General features: G+C 40.9%; 1 protein-coding gene across 2 annotated transcripts in view; it reads right to left on the bottom strand.

The window, feature by feature from the left end:
• Nucleotides 1–22,113, bottom strand: part of GABRB2 (gamma-aminobutyric acid type A receptor subunit beta2) — a 532,994-nt gene extending 510,881 nt beyond the window's left edge. For both annotated transcript variants that reach the window (XM_044277835.1, XM_044277836.1), the window contains exons 1-3: nt 21,994–22,113; nt 21,804–21,895; nt 20,600–20,667 (exon numbers count right to left, since the gene is read on the bottom strand). In XM_044277835.1, the coding sequence (XP_044133770.1) occupies nt 20,600–20,667; nt 21,804–21,895; nt 21,994–22,070 (237 nt within the window). In that variant the 5' untranslated portion in view covers nt 22,071–22,113. The remainder of the gene's footprint in view (nt 1–20,599; nt 20,668–21,803; nt 21,896–21,993) is intronic.
• Between the last annotated feature and the right edge of the window lie 422 nt (nt 22,114–22,535).

The following is a 22,535-nucleotide window of genomic DNA, read 5'->3' as shown; positions in this document are numbered from 1 at the left end:
CCATAGAAAATGAATGGAGGGCAGCTGTGCAGTGCGACCTCCTTCACTTGAGGGGCTCTGTTCTCACACCTATAAGACAATGGGGGCATATCCTAGCGATATGCCCCCATTGTTCATGATGAGACAAACCCTTTAAAGCCATTTTTTTAAACATTCGGGCTAAAAAGCAGTTTTTCAATTGGTCTTTATTAAAAAATTTCTGAAGTTTTTTTTGTAATACATAGGGTGAAATATCAGCCTATTTGTGGACTGTTGCTCTTGAGTTCCGTCAGCTGACGACTCATGTGAAGCCTTATTTCTGATCTCCTGACCTCATAAACTCTCATAGCCAAACTCTTATAAAACTGATAAGAATATGGCCTAAATTAGAGATGAGCAAAGTTTAGAAAAATTTGATTTGGCTGGTTCGTCGAACTTCAACAACAAATTTGATTCGTTACGAATTACTCGCTTTCCATTGTATGGAGTGGGCGCCATGATGGGGAATGACAATCTAATTGCCCCTTTCATTTAACCCCTCAGATGCCACATTCAAAACTGATTGCAGCATCTGTGACTCACATTCAGCCTTTCAGGTGTTAATCAGGGGTTAAAAAAGAAATAATACTCAACTCATCCACTTGCTCACAGAGAGGCCATTCGCTCCCATCTTGATTGAAGAAAACTCACTAAAAGACCTGCAGTAAGTATGATGCCGTCACTAGTGATGGACAAACATCGGCCGGGACGGTTCGCGAACGTGATCAAATGTTCGCGAACCACAAGTTCGCGGCGGGTACCATTCACTTTAATGGCAGGTGAACCTGAAAAACCTTCAGCTCATATTTGCAACCACCAAATACTTAGTAGAAGTGCACAAATAGTCCCACAACATGAACAGTGACAAACTATGACAACAATTCCAACCAAAAATCTATATCTTAATCAGGGGACATTTTTATGTGTCTTAAAGAGAAATTCTCTGAAATGTGCCCTGTTGGAGCCTAGAAATTTTTTACGGAGTACGAGCCTTAAAAATTAGGCATTCACCTGACATAAAATAAATTCTCATAATGTGGCTTGAGGTACATTATGTGGTCAATGGATGAAGATTTTACTGTAGGCCACTGAACTACAGGCCCCAAACAATAGGCATTCACTGGACATAAAAGATCAAGTAATTATGTGGCTGGAGGTATATTACACGGTCAATGGATATCAATTTTACTGCAGGCCAGTACAAATACAGGTGAAATACATATGTTTAAAATAATTAAAAATATAAAATTGGATTGAAAACATGGCTAACAAAATCCCCCCTCTTGAAAAAGACCCTAATGATAATAGTTGAAATTCGATAACTTGTGGTCGTGACTGGTGTTGAATTCCTCCAAGGCCGCAACAATTATTCATTTAGCGTACATAAAATAACAAGTAAGTATGTGGCTGTAGGTAGATTACACGGTCATTGGATATCAATTTTCCAGCAGGCCAATGTACTACAGTCCCCAAAAATTATGCATTCAGCAGACATAAAAGATCAAGTAAGTAAGTGGCTGAAGGTAGATTACACGGTCATTGGATATCAATTTTCAAGCAGGCCAGTGTAATACAGGTCCCAAAAATTATGCATTCAGTGTACAAGTATGTGGCTAAAGGTCTATTAGATGGTCAATAGATATCAATTTTACTGAAGGCCAGTACAAATACAGATCAAATACATATGTTTAAAATAACTAAAAATATAACATTGGATTAAAAACATGGCTAACAAAATTCCTCCAAGGCACAAAACATTAGGCATTCAACTGAGAGAAAAGGCTTTTATGCGGCTGTATTTACCTAAGACAGGGACCAATATTTGTTCTGAGTAGTGGCAGATATTTGTGGGCTGGCATGAGGAAATTCAATTAACCTCTTAAGGACATGGACATATTTTACCTTAAGGACCAAGCCATTTTTTGGCAAATCTGACCAGTGTCACTTCATGTTTAAATAACTTTAAAACGCTTTCACATATCCAGGCCATTCTGAGACAGTTTTTTTCCTAACATGTTGTACTTCATGACACTGGTAAAATGGAGTAAAAAAAAAACATTTTTATTTATAAAAAAATACCAAATTTACCAGAAATTTGGAAAAATTTGCTAATTTCCAAGTTTTAATTTCTCTACTTCTATAATACATAGTAATACCTACAAAAATTGATATTAATTTACATTCCCCATATGTTTACTTTATGTTTGGATCATTTTTGGAATGCCATTTTATTTTTTGGGGACGTTACAAGGCTTAGAAGTTTAGAAGCAAACCTTGACATTTTTCAGAAAATTTCTAAAACCCCCTTTTTCAGGACCAGTTCAGGTCTGAAGTTACTTTGTGAGGCACACATAATAGAAACCACCCCAAAAGGACTCCATTTTCCAAACCACACCCTCAATGTATTTAAAACTGGTTTTACAAACTTTGTTAACCCTTTAGGTGTTCCGCAAGAATTAATGGAAAATAGAGATAACATTTCAAATTTTATTGGCAGATTTTCCATTTGAACCCATTTTTTCCAGTTACAAAGCAAGGGTTAACAGACAAAAAAACTTAATATTTATGGCTCTGATTCTGTAGTTTACAGAAACACCCCATATGTGGTCGTAAACTGCTGTATGGGCACATGGCAGGGCGCAGAAGGAAAGAAATGCAATACGGTTTTTGGCAGGCAAATTTTGCTGGACGGATTTTTTGACACCATGTCCCATTGGAAGCCCCCCTGATGCACCCCCAGAGTAGAATCTCCCAAAAAAGTGACCCCATGTTGGAGATAGGGTGGCATTTTTTTAGTACTATTTTAGGGTACATATGAATTTTGGTTGCTCTATATTACACATTTTGTGAGGCAAGGTGACAAGAAAAAGCTGTTTTGGCACAGTTTTAATTTTTTGTTATTTAAAACATTCATCTGACAGTTTAGATCATGTGGTATTTTTATAGAGCTGGTTATTACGGATGTGACGATACCTAATATATAAACTTTTTTTTTACCCAATTATTATATTTTTTAAACAAAAAAAATCATGTTTTAGTGTCTCCATAGTCCGAGAGCTTAGTTTTTTCAGTTTTTGGGCGATTATCTTGGGTAGGGTATTATTTTTACGGGATGAGATGATGGTTTGATTGGCACATTTTTAGGGCGATTATCTTGGGTAGGGTATTATTTTTACAGGATGAGATGATGGTTTGATTGGCACCTTTTTTTTTTTTTTTTTTACGGTATTCACCGTATTTTTATAAAACAGGTTATTACGGAAGTGGCGATACCTAATATGTAAACTTTTTTTATTTATGTAAGTTTTACTCAATTATTTCATTTTTTAAACCAAAAAAAAATCATGTTTTAGTGTCTCCATAGTCCGAGAGCCATAGTTATTTCAGTTTTTGGGCGATTATCTTCAGTAGGTTATGATTTTTGCAGGATGAGATGACGGTTTGATTGGCATTATTTTGGGGTGCGTATGACTTTTTGCTTGCCATTACACTTTTTGTGATGTAATTTTTTATTTATTTTTTTCCTACGGTATTCACCTGAGGGGTTAGGTCATGTGATATTTTTATAGAGCAGGTTATTACGGACGCGGGGATAACTAATATGTGTAGTGCATTTAATTTTTTATTTTTTTTTAATCAGTGATAAATGTGTTGTTGTTTTTTCCTTTTTTTTTTTTTTTTTTTTGACCCAGACCCACTTGGTTCTTTAAGATCCAGTGGGACTGATGTCTGTATAATACAGCACAGTACACTATATAGTGTACTGAATGTATTTTCACTTTACAAAGTCTGATCAGACTTCAGCCTTTAGCAGAAGTCTGATCAGCACCATGGACAGCCGGAAGCCTGTAAAGGCGTCCAGTTGCCATGGTAACCATCACCCACTGCCACAGCAGAGCAGTGGGTGATGGGGAGGAAGGGGCCCCCCTCCCTCTGTGATCCCATCAAGAATCGGGGGCTGAAAAGGTAAAGCAGCTCCTGATGGGAAAGGGAGGGAGATCCCTCCCTGTTAACTCCTTCCATACAGCGGTCCCTATGGACAGCGACATGGAAGGGGTTAAATGGCTGACTTTACTGCACAGATGCCAGACGTTTCAAGCAGAGTGTCAGCAATGTGCTGACACTCTGCTTGCTAACCGCTCGGCCATCCAGGAAATTAGAGGGGGCGGGCGGGATGAATTAGAGGGGGGGTTAAAAATGAAAATTTATGTCATTTTGAAGTTTCTGATCCCCGGGGTCATGGACCGAGAGGATCAGAAACTTCCGACAGCGCTGCAAACAGCAGGTCTGAATTGACCTGCGGTTTGCATCGATCGCCGATACGGGGGGGGGAGGGGGGACAGGACCCCCATCGGCATTGTCCCAGGGTGCCTGCTGAAATCACGGCGGTGATCAGAAATACACATGACGTACCAATACATCATGTGTCCTTAAGTACCGGGACATCATGACGTACTGGTACATCTTCTGTCCCCAACAGGTTAAACGTGGTCGTCACAGGTGTTGAATTCCTCCGAGATATATGCCTCATTTTTAGAAATGTTAGGTAGTCCACACTGTCATGAGCTAGGCGAGAGCGCTTATCGGTCACCATCCCCCTTACTGCGCTTAACGTCCTTTCGGACAGGACACTAGTAGAGGGGCAAGCCAACAGTTCCATGGCAAATTGTGCCAGCTCTAGCCACAGGTCAAGCCTGCACACCCAGAGGTTCAGGGGTTCCTTGCTTCTCAGAGGGTCCACATCGGCCGTTAACCCGATGTAGTCGGACAACTGTCGGTCTAGGCGTTCCATGAGGCTGGATCCGGAGGGTGGCTGTCGATGGGTTGGCTGCAAGAATGATCTCATATCCGAAATGACCAACATATCTTCAAACCGCCCCCTTTTCTTGCATGCGCTGTTGGATTGGTACCCGCAAATGTTTATTAGTGGAAATTCCTCTGCCAGCACACACAAAAGCAGAATGCAGAATTTCTCGAAGCAAGGCCTGCACAACGGGACAGTGGAAGGTGGAGTGGAGGACAAATGGGAGTAGAGAGGAAAAGAGGAAGGAGAAGAGGCAGGATGTGGAGCACCAGGAGTGTGTCTTTGTGGGTTCTTACGGTGTTGCACCCACTGGGCTCAGTGATCGGAGGCCAGGTGACTTCTTAAGGCAGTCGTGCCTAGGTGAGTGTTGGGATTGCCACAACATGCGTTGACAGCACAGGCTACAAATGGCAACACTTTTTTCAGCAGCGGACACGTTAAAAAAAGCCCACACTGCAGAGCTGTGTGTCGGCATCCTTGGAGCGCCGGATGTGACCGTGCATGGTGGATGGCTCATTCCAGATACATTAGCAGTCTGCTTTTTGACTCCTAAGCACTGTAAGTTCTGCATGCTTCTCCTTCTTCTCCTCCCTATCTGCTGCTTTGTCTCTCCCTCTGAACTCCCTTCCTCTTCCTCTCTTGTGGGCACCGATGTGACATCCATAGACATATCATCATCGTCCCCTTCACCACCACTAATATTAGAGTTATCGGAGTAGGCAGCAACATTGAGGACCACCCTCCTTGGGCTGATCTGCATATTGTTGTCAGACTGCTGGTAGGCGACTGTTGATACCTCCTCTTCCTGATTTGATGCAAAGAATAGCTGCTCATCAGTAAGGTCTTGTAATGGCTGTGAAAAGAATTCCTCTGACTTTAGCAGAGGGCATTTTGTGGTGAAGGTGGTGGTGTCTTTGGGGGTGCACACAGCAGAGAGTGAAGAGGGTGCAGATAGAGAGGATGAGGAGGGTGAAGAAGCGGAAGGCCGAGTGAGCCACTCAACCAAGTCTGATGGGTCTTTTAAACTAATCGCACGCACCTTATGCAACTTCCCATTTAGGCTCCGGCCTGGTTAACCTGCCCGACCCCTACCACTCCTGCGGAATGGCCTGCCTCTTTCTTTGATTCGTGACAAAAGTCCCTATAGAAGAGCAGCATTTGTGGAAGAAGGTATATCACACCTCTGCCTCAATCAGTTTTTTGGGGAAGGCAACTGGTATATCACACTACAAAACCTACAAATGACTGCCAGACCGCTTATAAATTAATGTAATTTTATTACATGATTACACATATTACACAAACATGATTAAAAAGAGTATAGTGCAGGGGTTGACGCCATCCTGGAGAAGACACAGCATGGGTAACCACTCTATGTCCTTTGATTATGTACGAACATGTCTTTGCATTTGCACTTTATCCTCCATCACATGACATACATGGATTGATTTATGGACGTAGTATCCACTGTGTTTATCATCCAGATGATGTTGTTTCTTTCCCTGCACTATACTCTTTTTAATCATGTTTGTGTAATATGTGTAATCATGTAATAAAATGACATAATTTTATAAGCGGTCTGGCAGACATTTGTAGGTTTTGTATTATGGCATTTTGCTTTAGGCTTATGCTACTTATCTGCTCTTTTAGTAGCAATAGATTCCCTGGTTGGGGTATATATTGTTTTTTGATATATCAGCCAGTAGAAATTATTTGTTCCAATGTAATTTGTCACTATCTGTAGCAGCAGATAACGCAGCAAAACCGCAAACAAATGCTGCACTACCCAAATGCACTATATAGAAAGTATATCATTGGTATAGAACACCCCTGCTTCAATCAATTTTTTTGGGGGTCAACTGGTACATCACACCAGTAGAAATTATTTGTTTCAATGTTGTTTGTCACTATCTGTAGCCGAGGTAACGCAGTTAAACTGCAAACAAATGCTGCACTAGCCAAATACACTATATATAAAGTATATAATTAGTATATAAGACCCCTGAGTCAACCAGTTTTTTGGGGGGGCAACTGGTATTTCACACCAGTAGAAATTATTTGTCCCAATTGCGTTTGTCACTATCTGTAGCTGAGATAACACAGCTAAACCGCAAACAAATGCTGCACTACCCAAATGCACTATATAGAAAGTATATAATTGGTATATAACATCCCTGCTTCAAACTGTTTTTTGGGGGGGCAACTGGTATATCACACCAGTAAAAATTATTTGTTCCAATGGTGTTTGTCACTATCTGTAGCTGAGTTAACACAGCTAAACCACAAACAAATGCTGCACTACCCAAATGCACTATATAGAAAGTATATTATTTGGTATATCACAACCCTGATTCATTGAGTTTTTTTCGAAGGGCAACTGGTACATCATACCAGTAGAAATTATTTGTTCTAATGGCGTTTGTCACTGTCTGTAGCTAAGATAACACGGCTAAACCGAAAACCCATGCTGTAATACCCAAATGCACTGCATAGAAAGTATATAATTGGTATATAACACCCCTGCTTTAATCACATTTTTGGGGGGCAACTAGTACATCATACCAGTAGAAATTATTTGTTCCAATGGTGTTTTTCACTAGCTGTAGCTGAGGTAACGTAGCTATACCATAAACCAGTGCAGCTCTACCCAAATTCAATATATACAAAGTATATAATTGGTAAATAACACCCCTGCTTCAATCACTTAAGGCTACTTTCACACTTGCGCTTGATCAGATCCGTTCTGAACGGATCCGATCATATTAATGCAGACGGAGGCTCCGTTCAGTACGGATCCGTCTGCATTAATAACTTAGAAAATTTCTAAGTGCGAAAGTAGCCTGAGCGGATGCGTTCAGACTTTCAATGTAAAGTCAATGGGGGACGGATCCGCTTGAAGATTGAGCCATATGGTGTCATCTTCAAGCGGATCCGTTCCCATTGACTTACATTGTAGGTCTGGACGAATCCGCACGCCTCCGCACGGCCAGGCGGACACCCGAACGCTGCAAGCAGCGTTCAGCTGTCCGCCTGGCCGTGCGGAGGCGAGCGGAGCGGAGGCTGAACGCCGCCAGACTGATGCAGTCTGAGCGGATCCGCATCCATTCAGACTGCATCAGGGCTGGACGGAAGCGTTCTGCTCCGCTCGTGAGCCCCTTCAAACGGAGCTCACGAGCGGACAGCAGAACGCTAGTGTAAAAGTAGCCTTATTTGGGGGGCAACTGGTATATCACACCAGTATAAATTTTTTGATCCAATAGCGTTTGTCACTATCTGTAGCTGATGTAAAGCAGCAAAACCGCAAACAAATGCTGCACTACCCAAATGCACCTGAGTTTTATTGGTGGACAACTAGTATATCACACCAGTAGAAATTATTTGTTCCAATGTTGTTTGTTACTATCTGTAGCTGAGGTAACGCAGCAAAACCGCAAACAAATGCTGCACTACCCAAATGCACTATATAGAAAGTATATCATTGGTATAAAACACCCCTGCTTCAATCAGTTTTTTGTGGAGCAACTGGTATATCACACCAGTAGAAATTATTTGTACCAATTGCGTTTGTCACTATATGTAGCTGAGGTAACGCAGCAAAACCGCAAACAAATGCTGCACTACCCAAATGCACTATATAGAAAGTATATAATTGGTATATAACACCCCTGCTTCAATCTGTTTTTGGGGGGGCAACTGGTATATCACACCAGTAGAAATTATTTGTTCCAATGTTGTTTGTTACTATCTGTAGCTGAGGTAACGCAGCAAAACCGCAAACAAATGCTGCACTACCCAAATGCACTATATAGAAAGTATATCATTGGTATAAAACACCCCTGCTTCAATCAGTTTTTTGTGGAGCAACTGGTATATCACACCAGTAGAAATTATTTGTACCAATTGCGTTTGTCACTATATGTAGCTGAGGTAACGCAGCAAAACCGCAAACAAATGCTGCACTACCCAAATGCACTATATAGAAAGTATATAATTGGTATATAACACCCCTGCTTCAATCTGTTTTTTGGGGGGTTAACTGGTATATCACACAAGTAGAAATTAATTTTTCCAATAGCGTTTGTCATTCTGTGATCTGAGATAACGCATCTAAACGGCAAACAAATGCTGCACTACCCAAAAGCACTATATAGAAAGTATATCAATAGTATAGAACACCCCTGCTTCAATCAGTTTATTGGGGGGGCAACTGGTATATCACAACAGTAGAAATAATTTGTTCCAATGGCGTTTGTCACTATCTGTAGCTGAGGTAACGCAGCTAAACAGCAAACAAATGCTGCACTACCCAAATGCACTAAATATAAGGTATATAATTGATATATAACACCCCTGCTATAATCAGTTTTTTTTGGGGGGGTAACTGGTATATCACACCAGTAGAAATTATTTGTTCCAATGGCGTTTGTTATTATCTGTAGCTGAGATAATGCAGCTAACCCGCAAACAAATGCTGCACTACCCAAATGCACTATATAGAAAGTATATCATTGGTATATAACACCCCTGCTTCAATCAGTTTTTTTGGGGGGGCAACTGGAATATCACACCAGTAGAAATGATTTGCTCCAATGGCGTTTGCCACTATCTGTAGCTGAGGTAATGCAGCTAAACAGCAAACAAATGCTGCACTACCCAAATGCACTAAATATAAGGTATATCATTGATATATAACACCCCTGCTATAATCAGTTTTTTTTGGGGGGGTAACTGGTATATCACACCAGTAGAAATTATTTGTTCCAATGGTGTTTATCACTATCTGAAGCTGAGGTAACGGAGCTAAACCGCAAACAAATGCTGCACTACCCGAATGCACTGTATAGAAAGTATATAATTGGTATATAACACCCCTGCTTCAATCAGTTTTTTTGGGGGGCAACTGGTATATCACACCAGTAGAAATTATTTGCTCTAATGTCGTTTGTCACTATCTGTAGCTGAGATAACACAGCTAAACAGAAACCAATGCTGCACTGCCCAAATGCACTATATAGAAGGTGTGTTATTGGTATAGAAAACCCCTGCTTCAATCCCTTATTTTGGGGGGCAACTGGTATATCACACCAGTAGAAATTATTTGTTCCAATGGCGTTTGTCACTATCTGTAGCTGAGGTAACGCAGCTAAACAGCAAACAATTGTTGCACTACCCAAATACACTATATAGAAAGTATATTATTGGTATATAACACCTCTGCTTCAATCAGTTTTTTGGGGGGCAACTGGTATATCACAATAGTTGAAATTATTTGTTCCAATAGCGTTTGTCACTCTGTGTAGCTGCAGTATCACAGCAGAACCGCACACAACTGCTGCACAATACAAATGCACTATAACATACTTTCTATGTTGGAAAGTATAATATAAGTATATTATACCCCTCTGTGTATCACACCTATTGATAGCACACCTATTCCAGTCCTTAAAAGAACTTTTGTGACCCTATTAGCTAGTGTTTGGTGTCCCTAACAGTCTGTCCCTGCTTCACACAGCAACCTATCCCTACACTTCCAAAAGACTGAATGTAAAATAGCAGCCAAATAAGGTTTATTTATAAGGTAGGGGGTATGTTCATGTGCTGAAACGTCTCAATTGGCTTTCCTGTACCACCTGACAGATGTGTCATGGGTCAAAATTTTTCACAATACAAAAGCATATGGCGCCGGCGTAAATCGCCATATGTTTGCCCGTTCAGTAAACTGCGAACGAGTAAAGTTTGCCGTGAAATGAGGCAATCTCTAGCCATCACCACCAAGATAGGTTTTCTTCAATCAATACGGGAACAGGTGGCCTCTCCGTGAACAAGCGGATGAGGTGTGTATTTTTATTTTCTAGCCACCATTGTAGGAAAAATTGATTCATTACCACAAAGTGCGAGGAAATTCGGCTTTGTGACAAAATACATTTTTCCTGAAATTCGGATCGAAGTCCACTTAAGATACTTTTTGATTTTTTCAACCTTTGCCTAAATAAGTGTTTATAAGGTCAGGAGATTAGAGATATGGCTTCATGTGAGATGTCAGCTGACAGAACCCAGGAATGACAGTCTGCAAACAGACTGATTTTTAACCAGATGTATCACAAAAAATTCTGAACATTATTAATAAAGACCAATTGAAAAAAAGATTTTTAGCCCAAAAAGAGTAAAATCAAATCATTAAAAATTGCTCTGAAGATGTCCTTAGCCTTTAAGAAGCAGAGATTTTGCAGATCATGACACCATAGTACAGTAGGTCTATCATGTACAGAAGTATCGGTGTCACCTAGGGCTGGTGCTTCTGCCAAGAAGTCACAAGTATTATAAATGGCAAGTGGAAGTCCCTGTTACAGATTTTGCATTGTCGCCTAGATATTATGCCTCTGCATGATACCTTTATTACCTGCAAGAAGAGGTGTCATGGTCCACCCTTCTTTTTGGACACTATAAATAAAAATAGCAAAAACATATAAGGTGTGAGGGTCATGAACCTACATGTTACATATACAGTGGGATGCAAAAGTTTGGGCAACCTTGTTAATCGTCATGATTTTCCTGTATAAATCGTTGGTTGTTACAATAAAAAATGTCAGTTAAATATATCATATAGGAGACACACACAGTGATATTTGAGAAGTGAAATGAAGTTTATTGGATTTACAGAAAGTGTGCTATAATTGTTTAAACATAATTAAGCAGGTGCATACATTTGGGCACCACAAAAAAGAAATGAAATCAAAATTTAGTAGATCCTCCTTTTGCAGAAATTACAGCCTCTAAACGCTTCCTGTAGGTTACAATGAGAGTCTGGATTCTGGTTGAAGGTATTTTGGACCATTCCTCTTTACAAAACATCTTTAGTTCATTCAGGTTTGATGGCTTCCGAGCATGGACAGCTCTCTTTAAGTCACACCACAGATTTTCAATTATATTCAGGTCTGGGGACTGAGATGGCCATTCCAGAATGTTGTACTTGTTCCTCTGCATAAATGCCTTAGTGGATTTTGAGCAGTGTTTAGGGTCGTTGTCTTGTTGAAAGATCCAGCCCCGGCGCAGCTTCAGCTTTGTCACTGATTCCTGGACATTGGTCTCCAGAATCTGCTAATACTGAGGTGGAATCCATGCGTCCCTCAACTTTGACAAGATTCCCAGTCCCTGCACTGGCCACACAGCCCCACAGCATGATGGAACCACCACCATATTTTACTGTAGGTAGCAGGTGTTTTTCTTGGAACGCTGTGTTCTTTTTCCTCCATGCATAACGTCCCTTGTTATGGCCAAATAACTCAATTTTAGCTTCATCAGTCCACAGCACCTTATTCTAAAATGAAGCTGGCTTGTCCAAATGTGCTTTAGCCCACCTCAAGCGGCACTTTTTGTGCTGTGGGCAGAGAAAAGGCTTCCTCTGCATCACTCTCGCATACAGCATCTCCCTGTGTAAAGTGCGCCGAATGGTTGAACGATGCACAGTGACTCCATCTGCAGCAAGATGATGTTGTAGGTCTTTGGTGCTGGTCTGTGGGTTGACTCTGACTGTTCTCACCATTCGTCGCTTCTGTCTATCCGAGATTTTTCTTGGTCTGCCACTTCGAGCCTTAACTTGAACTGAGCCTGTGGTCTTCCATTTCCTCAATATGTTCCTAACTGTGGAAACAGACAGCTGAAATCTCTGAGACAGCTTTATGTATCCTTTCCCTAAACCATGATGGTGAACAATCTTTGTCTTCAGGTCATTTGAGAATTGTTTTGAGACCCCCATGTTGCTACTCTTCAGAGAAAATGAAAAGAAGAGGAAAACTTACAATTGACCCCCTTAAATATTCTTTCTCATAATTGGATTCACCTGTGTATGTAGGTCAGGGGTCACTGAGCTTACCAAGCCAATTTGAGTTCCAATTATTAGTTCTAAAGGTTTTATAATCAATAAAATGACAACAGTGCCCAAATTTATGCACCTGCCTAATTTTGTTTAAACAATTATAGCACACTTTCTGTAAATCCAATAAACTTCATTTCACTTCTCAAATATCACTGTGTGTGTCTCCTATATGATATATTTAACTGACATTTTTTATCATAACAACCAACGATTTATATTCAATAATCATAACAATTAACAAGGTTGCCCAAACTTTCGCATCCCACTGTAATATCATGGCTTAGAGAAAGAAAGCCATGTAAACTACTGAAATTTCAACAATGATGGAACTCAGGCAAATATCTTCACTAGCTACATAAAAAATAAATAAAAAAATAAATGTAATCATATTATTAAACTTAACTAAATGTTCTGAAATTGAATAGTCTCATTTCTCTGTTCATGACTTTCTGCAAATGACTATGAACACTTATCTCATGAAGATAACGTGCTACCATGTTTGAGTTCTAATATAATTGAAACATATTGCAGACAATGTTTACCATTGATGAACAATTACTTATATTTATCAGGTAACTACATTGAAATTGCTTCCCTAATATAACTGTTATCAGCACTACTCCCGCTGCAACCTGCACGCCCTCAGCAAAGAGGCTGTTTGTATTGTACTGAGGAACTTAAAGGGCAACCGGAGGGAATAGATTTTTTTACTCATGTCTTGCTCTAAAGCTATGAAGATACATATTAAAGAATTTATGAAACATTTATTTCCAATATATAGGAATGTGTACAATACACATATGATTTAAAGCAAAGGAACATAGCCTAGAAGAATACAGAAACATGGACGGATTCTATAAATAAAAATTCCAGACCCACCTAGTACATCAGGAATACTCATCCTGTGCCAATGCCAATTTCTTATCAGTAAAACAGGTAAGGGGTTCAAATCTGCATTCTGGATTCCGTTATGGCTTTCCGTTACAACATGGTTATAACGGAAAATAACGGAATCCATAAGACGGAAGTCTTTAGAGGCACTCCTTTTTGATCCGTCTTAATAGAAGTCTATGGGAATCATAACAGATCCATCAGGATCCCGTTATGCAAGACGGAAAACAAAGTCCTGTCGACAGGACTTTTTTCTCCATTCTGCATAATGGAAATCAGACGGATCCGTTATGCTTCCCCATAGAATTCTATTAAGACGGAAAGCAAAACGGAATGCCTTTTAAAGGCTTCCATTTTGCATTCCGTCATAATACAAGTCTATGGGCAGTATAACAGATCCGTCCTTCCGTCTTATGGATTCTGTTATTTTCCGTTATAACCATGTAAGCTATAACAGAATCCAGAACACAGATGTGAACCCACCCTAATACAGAATAAAATAGGAGGGATGCCTGCAAGACTGAAGATACCTTTTAAATAGCGTATACAAGCAACACAGAAATGATGTTCACTGTGTAGTTCGGCAGGAATTCGCATGGAGCTATCAGAGCATATGAATAAACCAATGACATGGACAATAAGGTTTGAGGTACTCACCCACTCCCAAGATTTTATGAGCAGGAACCAACATATCCCTTGCTACACTTCTAGCATATCTTAAGGGGGTTGTCCAAAAAATGAAAATGTTCAGACAAGCACCCAAATGGTGTAAAATAAAAAATGATGCTATACTTCCTGTTGGTAATCAGACGTACAACACACAGTATCACAAGCAGTTTTTACAATAGATTGCTAATACACAGCAGCCAAGATTCAACCTCCTGACAAGAATAGCCAAAAACCGTTCTGCAGATCTATTTTAGTACACAATGAAATGAAACTGAAATTAGGTCATGTGCAAATCAAATAGCAAATAAATAGTTCTACATGATACGTGAACTGCTCCATCATTAATGACCCACTGGCCACAGTCAACAATTACCATACACACAGTAGTCAAGATCACTCGTGCTGATTTAGGACAGGGACTCGTCCCCATCACTTTGCCTGCCTTGCACGAGCAGCAATCCGCATGGATATCTGGAGTTTGGTTCCGAAGGCGAATGCTACTTTCAGTTTCTACATGCTCATTACCGAAATATTTATTGGTAGTCAGTTAAGCAATGCTCATCTTTTCCTCTTGGGTGTGGAAACTGGTGAGTTGTAAATTCAGCATTTGACCCTTTGTAGTCTGTGGCCAAAATGATAAGTGGTGGTCAATGAAACAGTCCATTTTATTTGCCTAGCACAGTGCTGCAGTTTTAATGATATCATAAACACTCACTGACCAAAATAACTAAATAACAAACCCAGATAAAAATATTGGATTGCAGGCAAAATCAGCATGCAGTTATTTCTCAGGATGTTATGTTATGTCTTGCCACATTAGGGCATACAAATGCTTCCCCTTTGGCCTCATAAATAGGCTCCCAGAGGCTACTTTTGGGTAGTGTACCTCTGATAGACTGATAGACAATGCCTCTTTGATGCACTCAAAGCAAGGGCGAACTATCAGCATTGCAACCATAGTGGCTGCTACAAGACCTGCAGAAGAAAGGGGTCCTGGGATGTAATGGATATCTGTCATCCATTATGGCCGGTTATGGCCGGGATTCATGCCTTGTCTCTACTCTCCTCAGGAGGCATAATCTTTGCACCTGCTGGGCTGAATAGAAGATTGCACAGTCCAAGAATCTTTCCCCGCCTGTCCCTGACCTGTGCATTCTCTCAGCTAAACAGGTGCAATGATGTCACTGCATTGCTCCTGCTGGGGAAAGCGGGATGTGCTCTGTCGGGGCTAGGTGAGAATTAATATTTTTTTATTTTATTAACACCGCAGTGGCTTCACTACCTTTTGGGGGCACTAAGGGGGCATATCTACTGTGTGGGGGCACTAAGGGTGCATAACTACTGTAAAGGGAGCATAAGTACTTTGAAGAAAGCACTCGGGATGCATAAAGGCAGTGAAAAGGGCACTGAGGGAGCATAGCTACTGTGTAGGGGCAATAAGGGGACATAACTACTGAGTGGGTGGGGGGTTGTATGATGAAGAACTTGCTCAGGGTGGGGGGGTGGGCAGCCTTTTCTAGTCAAGCCCTGATTCGAAGACATTTTGCCAAGGTCACAGACTTTGAGAGGGGGACATCAATGTATTGAGAGAAGCAGTATGGTAATTTCAATGAATTTGGGAGATTCTAACCTAGCTGTTAGGAGGTATTGGGAGCATTGGTTACATGTGGGCGTGAACACACATCACACAGGCTCTTAGCAAACTGGTGTAAAGTAGAACTGGCTCAGTTGCCCATAGCAACCAATCAGATTCCACCTTTCATTTTTCACATCTCCATTGGAAAATGAAAGGTGAAATCTGATTGGTTGCTATTGGCAACTAAGCCAGTTCTACTTTACACCAGTTTTTATAAATCTCCCCCATAATGTTTCATTTGATTCCAACAACTCCATCTTGTTGCATTATTTTTTTGTCAATAAGTGTAAATGCATAGGTTTATAAACTACAAATCTCAAGTTAGGCCCACTTGACTTGTTCACAACCTTTCACCCATGAGGCTTCTCCCATCCAATTTTCAAAAATATACCTTTTTTTGTTCCACAATATGATATCTATGCTCAATATCCAGACGATATATCATACATGGCATGTTCTCAGTGCTGTTAATGCTGTTCCATAACGCTCCGCTTTTGGAGGCACATTTTGTCAAAACTAGGGCTCTGGTTTGACTCTGATACTGATGACAAATCTTTTCAAACAAATGGCTACCTTTCAAGCCCTTCAACGAAAATAAAACAACACTTTATCTGATGAAAACATATGATATAGCATTTCTTAGGGTACTTTCAGACTAGCGTTTTTGTTTTCCGGTATTGAGTTCCGTCACAGGAGCTCAATACCGGAAAAAAACAGATCAGTTTTATCCTAATGCATTCTGATTGGAGAGCATTCCATTCAGGATGCATCAGTTCAGTCCCTTTTGCGTTTTTTGGACGGAGAAAATACCGCAGCATGCTGCAGTTTTCTCTCCGGCCAAAAATACTGAACTCTTGCCGGAATGCCGGATCCGGCATTAATTTACATTGAAGTGTATTAGTGCCAGATGCGGCATTAAGTGTTCCGGCAAAATGGATCCGGCTTTCCGGTCTGAGCATGTGCAGACCTTTAAAAATGCAAAAACAATTAATACCGGATCCATTTTTCCAAACCGGAGACGGTATTTCCAATACCGGATCCGGTATTTCAATGCATTTGTCAGACAGAACCGCATCCAGATCCGTCTTAGAAATGCCATCCACTTGCATCCGGATTGACGGAACTGCCTGCCGGAATCCTCTGCCGCAAGTGTGAAAGTACCCTTAAAGGTTATGCGCCGCTGAAAAAAAAATGCTGTAAAGAATATTGCAAAAAAATATTGCAAGAAAATTGTCCCCAGCAACTCTTATTCCTCAGCTTCCTGGGTCCCTGCTGGTCGCTACTGGTGCCTCTTGAAATACAGGACGTGAGTCAGGTCACCACTAGAGATCAATCTAAGCTACACTGACCTTCTGCCCCTTACTATCTGAATTATATATATAAGTTAACTGTCTAATGTAATAACACAAAGCACAGAGCACAGCAATGACACTGATGTCTCTTTCAGAACTGCAATAAACTTTAGAAAATGGCTGCTGGGGAGGGTCTTATATAGTAAGGGGGAGGTAACACTTCTATTGGTTGCTAGGGATGTTGCTAAGCTGTGACAAAGCCATCTCGTTGGCCCACAATCTAGAAGAAGGGAGGGATGATCACCTGATGTGTGCTGTGTAAAAAAAAATATATATATATATATATATATATATATATAATATTCGTCATTATGAATATATAGCACTATATATAAAGCGCGATAAAAATGTGCTTTAGAATATTCGCGCTCAACACTAGAAGTCAATGGGTCCGCAAAAAAATGTGGATGCAACAGGGGTATCATCTGTATTTTGCGGATCCTGCATGAGCACTTCGACCTGATATCCGTCTTCTTGGGCTACCTCAGGCCTCCTACTCAGAAACTGTTGAAACATTCTTACTTTCCCATTTTAAGAATATAATCCGATGATGCGCACGCAGAGCAAAGCCATTAAATCGTGTTAAAGGGAGCACAATCTTGTTAGAAATGTTCAGTCTTGGGTTACATGAAGATTGTGCCGTGGATTTCACCCTGCCCATTGCAAATGGTGAAACCTGTAGCTGACAGCCGCAACAATGCCATGATATGGAATGGTGAAATGTCATCCTTTAACATTGGACTGTACCGTGCAGAATAAGAACGGCAGGGATTCTGCCCCTTCTGAACGCAGCATGACTACACAAACCCATACCCTGTAAGGGACGCACACGTTTTTTACTTGGTCATTATACTTTCCTATTATACGGTAGTCTGCGTGAATAAAAGGCTTTGTTCCATATAGTAGGACATCATGGGGGCATCCACACAGGGCTCTCCCCCATTTATTAGCTAAAGCTGAGATCCACAGGAAGGACTGTCTACCACTACCAGTGGACCCATGGGTGTCATGGTTTCCCATTCAGTGGAATGGATCCCATGGCTGCATTCTGAAATTCATCGGAGCAATTCTTCAGACTTCCAGATGAATTCATTTTGCATGGGTGGTTTCTACCAACATGTATGGTGCCTATGGATGCCACCGGTAGATCTCCATACTTCTATGGACTTCTTGAAGCATCACTTACTATAGCGGCACATACGCTGCCCCTGCGTCTCAAGATGAAGCATCAAGTATAGGAAAGCACATATGCTTTAAGGGGAAACCATTCCTTCAACTATTTGTAGCTCTATGGTCTGGTTGCCAACACTCATTGTGTGTACTGGATTGTTCTGTTCTAGTACCGGAATGAAATCTCTGGGAAAGACCCAATGACATCACATGATCTGTGAAATCTCCAGGAAATCAATCACAAATAGTTAGCATGCATGAAGACACAATGAGAACATGTGAGCCATGACAGAAAGCAACCTGAGTGAAGAAAACAACAAAATATCAGGTAAAAGGGTCTCAAATATCGGTCATGCCAACCGCATAAACGTGGAGAAAGCGTACAGAAATGGTCAACGGAAATCCTACTGCAAGGAAAACTGCTGTCATTATATCTATCCAACCAGGAAATCTCTGTAGGAGCAGCCTGCATGGATCCCGTTCCACTAGGAAGCTATCTATCTGTGCATTTATCTATCTATTTATCATCTAGCTACCTATCTTCTATCTATCTATCTATTTATCATCTATCTATCTATCTATCTATCTTCTATCTATCTATTTATTTATCATCTATCTATCTTCTATCTATCTATCTTCTATCTATTTATAATCTATCTATCTATCTATCATCTATCTATATCATATATATCTGTCTGTCTATCTATCTATCTATCTAATATCTATCTATCATCTATCTATCTATCTATCTATCTATATCATATATATCTGTCTATCTATCTATCTATCTATCTACCCATCTATCTATCTACAGTATCTATCATTAACTGTCTATTTCATATTTATCTATCTCATATTTATATATTTATTTATCTATCTATTTATCTCTATGTATCTCTATTTCTATCTATCTATCTATCTCATATTTATATATTTATCTATCTGATATCTATCTATTTATCTCTATCTATTATTATCTATCTGATATCTATCTATGTATCTCTATCTATCTCTATCTAGCTATCTAATATCTATCTATCTGATATCTATGTATCTATCTATCTATCATCTATCTATCTTTCTTATATCTATCAATTTCCTTTCTATCTATTATCTATCTTTCTATCTATCTCATATTTATATATTTATCTATATATGTATCTCTATCTCTATCTATCTCATATTTATGTATCTATCTATCTATCTATTTTTCTTATATCTATCAATGGCATATCTATCTATCTATTATCTATCTGTTTATCTATTATCTATCTTCTATCTATCTCATATCTATGTATCTATATTTCTCATATCTATGTATCTATCTATCATCTATCTATCTTTATTATATCTATTTCATATCTATCTATCTACTTCTCTATCGGTATTTATGTACGTAAGTACAATTGTGTAGAAGACATTGCACACCAATGCACAGATCAGGGGGAACAATATTCCTATCTATCCAGCCAATAAGAGGTTAAATGATAGGCAGCCTTTGAATAGCTGAAGCACGCTGCACAGTGACATTGGTACATGAGTGATACAACATGTTATCCCTCAATCTGTAACTGCTGCTCAGAGGTCATTCTAAAAACAGTAAAATGTAACATACAGACACAATAAATGCTAAAATCTAAAAATTATAAATTACAAAGAAATAAAACTTGTGTAAGTCTCATACAAGAAGCCTCTGCCCTAATAGAGCACCAGGGACTGAAAGCCGATTTGTCCATGACCTGCAGCACGACACATGTGTCAGCAGGGGGTGCTATTGCATGAAGTCAGCAAGTCAAAAGCTGCTTCTTGAATTTCAAGTAAGTGATCACCAGCTACTCTACACCGAAAGTAACTGTCAGAGATGAGCAAATGTGTAAGAGTGCCCCCGGGGGTGAATCAGCCCGATCCACTGCTGGTCTCCAGCCTGGCAGATCGATTCCCCTAGCTCTGGTGACAGTATTAAGTGCCAGTCAATAGGGGCTCGGATAAGTCCATACAAACTAATAATGTGCCACAGTGGACGCTGCTAGGTGTTAGGACAGCGATAGTCCTCTGCATTCAGCACATTGCAATGAAGTCATCCCATCCAGAAATGAGGGACAGCTGGATCTCATATCTGAGTCTCTGACACATTCCCCCAAATCCTTCTTCCCCTCGTTCTCAGAGATATAAAAAGGACTTACCATGTTGACTTCGGACACCATGTCTATACTAGCGATATCTATGTTCATACCGACGGCCACAGGAGGACCTGGAAAGCCAACAGTGAGGACCACAGTGAGAACTCGAAGAACTTAACTCCTTCCTGACTGCTACTGGTTGGGCATGGGCATGCACACTTCTGTGTGGATCCCCATTAGGACTAGGAATACACAGACATTCAGGGACATTGGGATTGACCATATAGCCCAAATGCTTCCATCCCATGGGCATGCACACCTCTGTGTGGATCCCCATTAGGACTAGGAATACACAGACAATCAGGGACATTGACCATATAGCCCAAATGCTTCTATCCCATGGGCATGCACACCTCTGTGTGGATCCCCATTAGGACTAGGAATACACAGACAACCAGGGACATTGGGATTGACCATATAGCCCAAATACTTCCAGCCCATGGGCATGCACACCTCTGTGTGGATCCCCATTAGGACTAGGAATACACAGATAAACAGGGACATTGGGATTGACCATATAGCCCAAATGCTTCCAGCCCATGGGCATGCACACCTCTGTGTGGATCCCCATTAGGACTAGGAATACACAGACAATCAGAGACATTGGGATTGACCATATAGCCCATATGCTTCCAGCCCATGGGCATGCACACCTCTGTGTGGATCCCCATCAAGACTAGGAATACACAGATAACCAGGGACATTGACCATATAGTCCAAATGCTTCCATCCCATGGGCATGCACACCTCTGTGTGGATCCCCATTAGGACTAGGAATACACAATCATGGACATTGACCATATAGTCCAAATGCTTCCATCCCATGGGCATGCACACCTCTGTGTGGATCCCCATTAGGACTAGGAATACACAGACAACCAGGGACATTGACCATATAGCCCAAATGCTTCCAGCCCATGCATATTACAGCTGCATTCAAACTCCTTGTAAGTGTAGTCCCAGATAATGAGAATATACAAGGCGAATGCGTCTGGAACCTTAATATAGCATGCTGGAAGCTCATCATGATTAGACGGGACTGATCAGCTAAAATATTAATGGCAATGGTCAATGCCTTGTACGAGATAGTACAGAGGGGAGAGGAACAGTGCAGGGGATGGGAAGGGTTCAAGTTTGCTACAGATCAGTATTATCATTGCACCTGCACCGAAAATTCAGCCCAAAAACTAGAGATCAGGTCATTTACCTCCGAAATCTGGCCTCAGACGGATGTCATAGCCCTTCAAGAGTCTATCAACGGTCTCCTTTACCACTGACATATTGCTGGGGTCATTGGCACTAAAACACAAAGCAATACATGAATGTATGCCCCCCCAGCACACAGGGACACTAGGGTCCAATCCAAGTGCATGCCCCCCTCATCGGAAATCACTTACCTTTGTGCACAGACCATAGCAATTATAACTTGGAATGACCAGATCCCAACGTAACCTTTTCTCTTGATTCTCAACATCCCTTTAGCTTTTTGATATGATTTAGGTGAAGAGCAGAAGACATCCAACTTATTGTGACCAGTGCAGTAATTCTGAAGTGCCGCGCATGCGCATAGCTCAGTACAACATCAAAGAGGAGCAGTGCTCGCTCGCTACAGACATAGGAGCAAACAATGGAAGGGACAGGGGGGACAAGTCCCCCCTCCCCAACTTTTAGGCAACCCAGTTACCTCCTCCCACCCCGGCGAGCGGTGGGCACAGTGCTCGGAGCTGGCAATGAACGCCTGCGTTGCCTGTGCTCGGTGCGGGCAGCAGCCACTAGTCTGGAAGCTGCTGCTGCTGCTGACACGGAGGCTGATGTGGGAGTGGAGGAGGGGGTGTGGGAAGTGAGCACTGCATCTAGGCAAGCTGGCTTCCATCCTGGCAGCTTACCTGGCATGTGAGGAGAAGCGTGCCCCCGACCCTGGGCAGAGATACACAAATGT

This window comes from Bufo gargarizans, chromosome 2 (assembly GCF_014858855.1).
Source record: "Bufo gargarizans isolate SCDJY-AF-19 chromosome 2, ASM1485885v1, whole genome shotgun sequence".
NCBI classification, from domain to species: domain Eukaryota; kingdom Metazoa; phylum Chordata; class Amphibia; order Anura; family Bufonidae; genus Bufo; species Bufo gargarizans.
This window is presented reverse-complemented; position numbering and strand designations above follow the sequence as displayed.